At 37.8% G+C, this 4,238-nt stretch overlaps 1 protein-coding gene across 1 annotated transcript; it reads right to left on the bottom strand.

The window, feature by feature from the left end:
- Window positions 1–424: 424 nt before the first annotated feature.
- Window positions 425–2,181, bottom strand: LOC144706670 (uncharacterized). Its single transcript, XM_078579672.1, has 4 exons — window positions 2,055–2,181; window positions 1,545–1,676; window positions 1,290–1,460; window positions 425–744 (listed from the first exon to the last, which is right to left on the bottom strand). Exons 1-4 carry the CDS (start codon window positions 2,133–2,135, stop codon window positions 670–672), a joined length of 459 nt encoding a protein of 152 aa, XP_078435798.1. The 5' UTR covers window positions 2,136–2,181; the 3' UTR covers window positions 425–669.
- Window positions 2,182–4,238: the final 2,057 nt, after the last annotated feature.

Here is a 4,238-nt window from a genome sequence, read left to right as displayed (position 1 = left end):
CATGCCAAAATTTCAATCCATTATGTAACCAAATAAGTATGTTTGGCATTTAGTGAAACTTTTACACTGTTTGAAATCACATGATCTTGATTTGATGTGTACTTGTCCGATTGAAGTTATGGGCAACAGCTGAAGGAAACATGTCTTAAGAGGAAAATATTTTCAAAAACAAACAATGAACAATTTGGATCTTAAATTACGGGAGTTGCGATTGCAGGATGAATTATGGATGAAAAATAAATTTTACCTAAAAATATCAACCTTTATAATTTTTGTCAATGACCCTGACATGGCATATGTTCCTTTCTCCATTCCCAAATATTTATCTATCCAGCTGTTCAGGAAGCAGAACTTCATATGAAATACAGAATGTTATAATTAGTCAGTGCCGTGTTTTTGAAGATGCCAATTCAACTACCAGGTAAATAACAAGAAACAGATCCATCATCGATTATGATTTGGGCCCTTTACAAAGGTAAAAAATGGTTGCAAAGACGTCACTGATGTGAGAAACATGTCTATGATATCCATCTGGGTATCCTCTTCGGATTGTTATATTCTAATCACGAATACAGATCATGAAGCAACGTGGTAAAGAACTTGTAATTTAAACGAAAAAACACCTCCTCGCTGGTAAACGAAGCTTTTAGAAAGAAAGAATTCTCACTATCATGAACTATTTCTTACTGCTTGGAGCATCGCCTCCTTGACCATTTCTGAATCCACTTCTCCTGTGCCTTCTTTCTGCAGACAACCAGGTGAAGAAATATGTAATATTAAAGGATATGCTCAGGGGAAAGGGCCAGCCAATGTGGTGTTTGTCTTCGTCCACGTTCTGCATTCACATGATTTTGGACCTTTCTCAAGACAACTCATACCCTAAGTTTTCTTGTATTCTTTGTCCTTTATTTTTGTGTAAAAGCGAGGCCTTTGTGCAACATGTGAGTCATAAAGAAAAGACCTGTTTTGTTCGGTAGTGTTGGTGACAGAAAAATTGATGAAGATTCCTTGTTTTCTGCCTTTTTCCCTATGTTTCTTTATCGTTTCAATGGGTTGAGGAGTTGAGCAGGGAGATATTGAAGGCTTGGGTGATTGAAAATGAGTCCTTAAAAATGATTTGAGTCGCATTCAAATTCTACACTAGAATACACATTTAATTATCCAAAAAACTTAATGCTATGTTTCATATACGCCATTTATAATCTAAGAAAATTCGGTAAATTCGAGGGATGCTATTTAATTTTAAAGCTTGCTTACAATTAAAAAAAAATAGAATGAAAGAAACTTACTTCTCGTCCAATAGCTTCCAGGCGGAAGGATTCGGCGCAGGAAACCCTAGCATCAATAACATCTATACCCAGGTCTTCAAATGCGCTCAAAATGGAGACAAGAAGATGGGGACCCGTTTTTTTAGAGAAAACTCGAACTAAGAAGCTCTTCTCCTGTGCTTCAACAGTTACCTGATGAATGAAGTTGATGAAGAAAATATGAACTTAGAGAGACGTGAAAGGAAGAGTAAATAGATGGAGAATGAAAAACGTTACCCAAGATTGAGTCAACCTATCTTCGTTCTTGTTCTTATGATATGAATCATTATCTTCAACGATGTCCTCTATCTTCTGCAAGAGCTCTTGAATATAAGTCGAAGCGTCGTGCAAAATAGAAGCGCTAGTTTGCTGTGGAACATGAGGAGTTGACGATGTTAATCAAAGGTTAAATAAAACAAAAAAATCAATGCTACACAGCAAAAAGTGTTCACCAGAAGAGCAAATACGAAGAAAATTTGACACTGATCTCTCTGTTTATTTTTAGAGCATTAAACCAACATACCAAAACATAGATGATATTATCAGTTTCTGTATAATTTTATCAACCAAAACCTAAGCTCATGCAATTAAAGAACAGAGGATGCTACAACAAGGGTGTCATACACTCAATTACCCTTGAATTCGACGATGGAAAACAAGTAGGAAGAAGCTGAAACTTAGGGATAATTAGCTAGAGATAGACATAAATATCGCGAGATAATTAAGGGCGGAGTTTGATCAAATTACTGCATGGGAATTTGCAACTGATCGCAGCTGCTGCAGCTTTCCAAGCGCAACGCGCCGCCTTTTTTGTATTGGAGGAACCATGTTCTTCCCGCTAACCTGTTCACCTTCTGAGTAGAATTCCGCAAACTTATCGTCTCAGCTACGGTTGAACAGACATGACTCATCTTATATACTAGAAGTTAACCGCCGAGGTATCTAAACTATACCAAGAGTTTAATCAGCAGTAGGATATTAACCTGAAAGCTGGCATTTTCCTATGTCCGAGTCAGTCTTCCTGCTACTGTTCAGAATCAACAGAGTTTCCTTTAAAATGAAGGTGATATTCTCAGACAGCTCTTCACACGTCCGTTCAGAATCAAGGCGGTATTCTCAGTCAGCTGTTTTCGAAGACATGACTCGCGGCAGGCTTTCGTGGATAACTAGGGAGCAAAGTAAAATATTCATATATATTAACCTGAAGTGCAAACGAAAATGCGAGTTTCGGAATGAGGAAATCCACTCAAAGTATAGAGCAACTTAATAATGATTTGTGTATATGAATATTTTGAGGAGATATATCTTTACGTGTGAAATTAAATGTATATGTTTAGAAAAGAGGTTGCCCACCGATTATGTGTTGTGGGATAGACAATTGGAGCTTATTCTTATTTAGTGAGAGAAACCCGTGTTACAGAATAATTAGAAGGGGGAGATGATCACAGAGTAGTATTATAAGAATGGAATTCTCTGGCCAAGTGTCTGGAGGAAGGAAAAAACAAGATGCGAGAGTGGCATAGGAGAAGGCAATCGCTCTCGTGATGAAAGGGTATGTTGTAGTGCTGTTTGTGTATGGTGCGACGGGTCTCCTCAGAGACATTGGGCCCTTTCGTTAGCTGTGATCGAATGCCTCCAAACACCCTTCACGGGCTGTTTCTCTCTCTCCGACTGTAGGCCACACGTGCCCATCCCTTCTCATCTCCCTCTTTTGAACAAATATTCTCAGATGGTAGTATTTGAGAGTTTGATACTCACCATCTTGTTCATGGACTCTCGTTCTCTCTCTCTCTCTCTCAATCTATCTATACATCTCTCTCTCTCTCTCTCTCTCTCTTTTTCTCTCACACTCTACCTCTTAATCGATCCATAAATCTCCGTATTTCTATCTCTATATCCATCTCCATCTCTATCTCTATCTGTATCTCTATCTCCATCTCCATCTCTATCTCTATCTCCATCTCTATCTCTATCTCTATCTCTATCTCTATCTCTATCTCTATCTCTATCTCTATCTCTATCTCTATCTCTATCTCTATCTCTATCTCTATCTCTATCTGTCTCTCAATAAATCTACACAGTATCTAGAGCGATCGGGACTACGATTTCCGAATTTCTTAATCTCCATTCACTTATACACCAACTGCCACATAAAATTTTGGAATATGAAATACAGCTCAACACCAGCTTAACATCGGGCAGGGCATATTTGGATCAGATATTTACTAAATCAACCATCAATTGGTTACTTGGAAAGTTGCGAATTAAACATAACGCGTCTTTAACTGCTTTCTATACTGAAGTAAAACTCTTTTTGCGAATAACTATGGATTATAATTCGGAAAATGATACTCATTCCGAACCATACTTCTGGTTCTTTGAGTTTAAAGTCTGCGCCTACATTAATTTTCTGGTCAATCGCAGCGTTCATCAGTGTCATCTTTGGAGTATTCTCATCATGAACCAGATAATATTTTTCCACATTAATCAGGGTGGTGACCGTGAAGTGGATTCACCACTGGCGGTCTTTGTCAGCCAGGTTCCTAGAGAAGGGAAGCGACAGATATCTCATCCTTAATAAACTGGCTATAGCGTAGGAAACTCCCGTGGCTTTTGGGCCCCCAATCATTCAGTGGTGGTGCCTGAAAATGAATAAGAACTATAGAGAGAAATAAGAGAGAAGAAGAATGGAATATGTGCGATATTAGACCATAAATCTGTGATTTTATGGGGTTACATGGGTGATTGTATTTATCAGAGGTCATCAATATTACCACAGATGTGTTTTTATGGGGTTACATAGGTGATTGTATTTATCAGAGGTCATCAATATTACCACAAGTGTGTTTGCATTAAATTATCCCTTTCAGGAGATCTTGAATCAATAAAGTTAATATTAGCCTTTTGATATGAGATCTCTATTATTATATT

The sequence above is a fragment of the Wolffia australiana genome, chromosome 8 (genome assembly GCF_029677425.1).
Source record: "Wolffia australiana isolate 7733 chromosome 8, ASM2967742v1".
NCBI classification, from domain to species: Eukaryota; Viridiplantae; Streptophyta; class Magnoliopsida; order Alismatales; family Araceae; genus Wolffia; species Wolffia australiana.
This window is presented reverse-complemented; position numbering and strand designations above follow the sequence as displayed.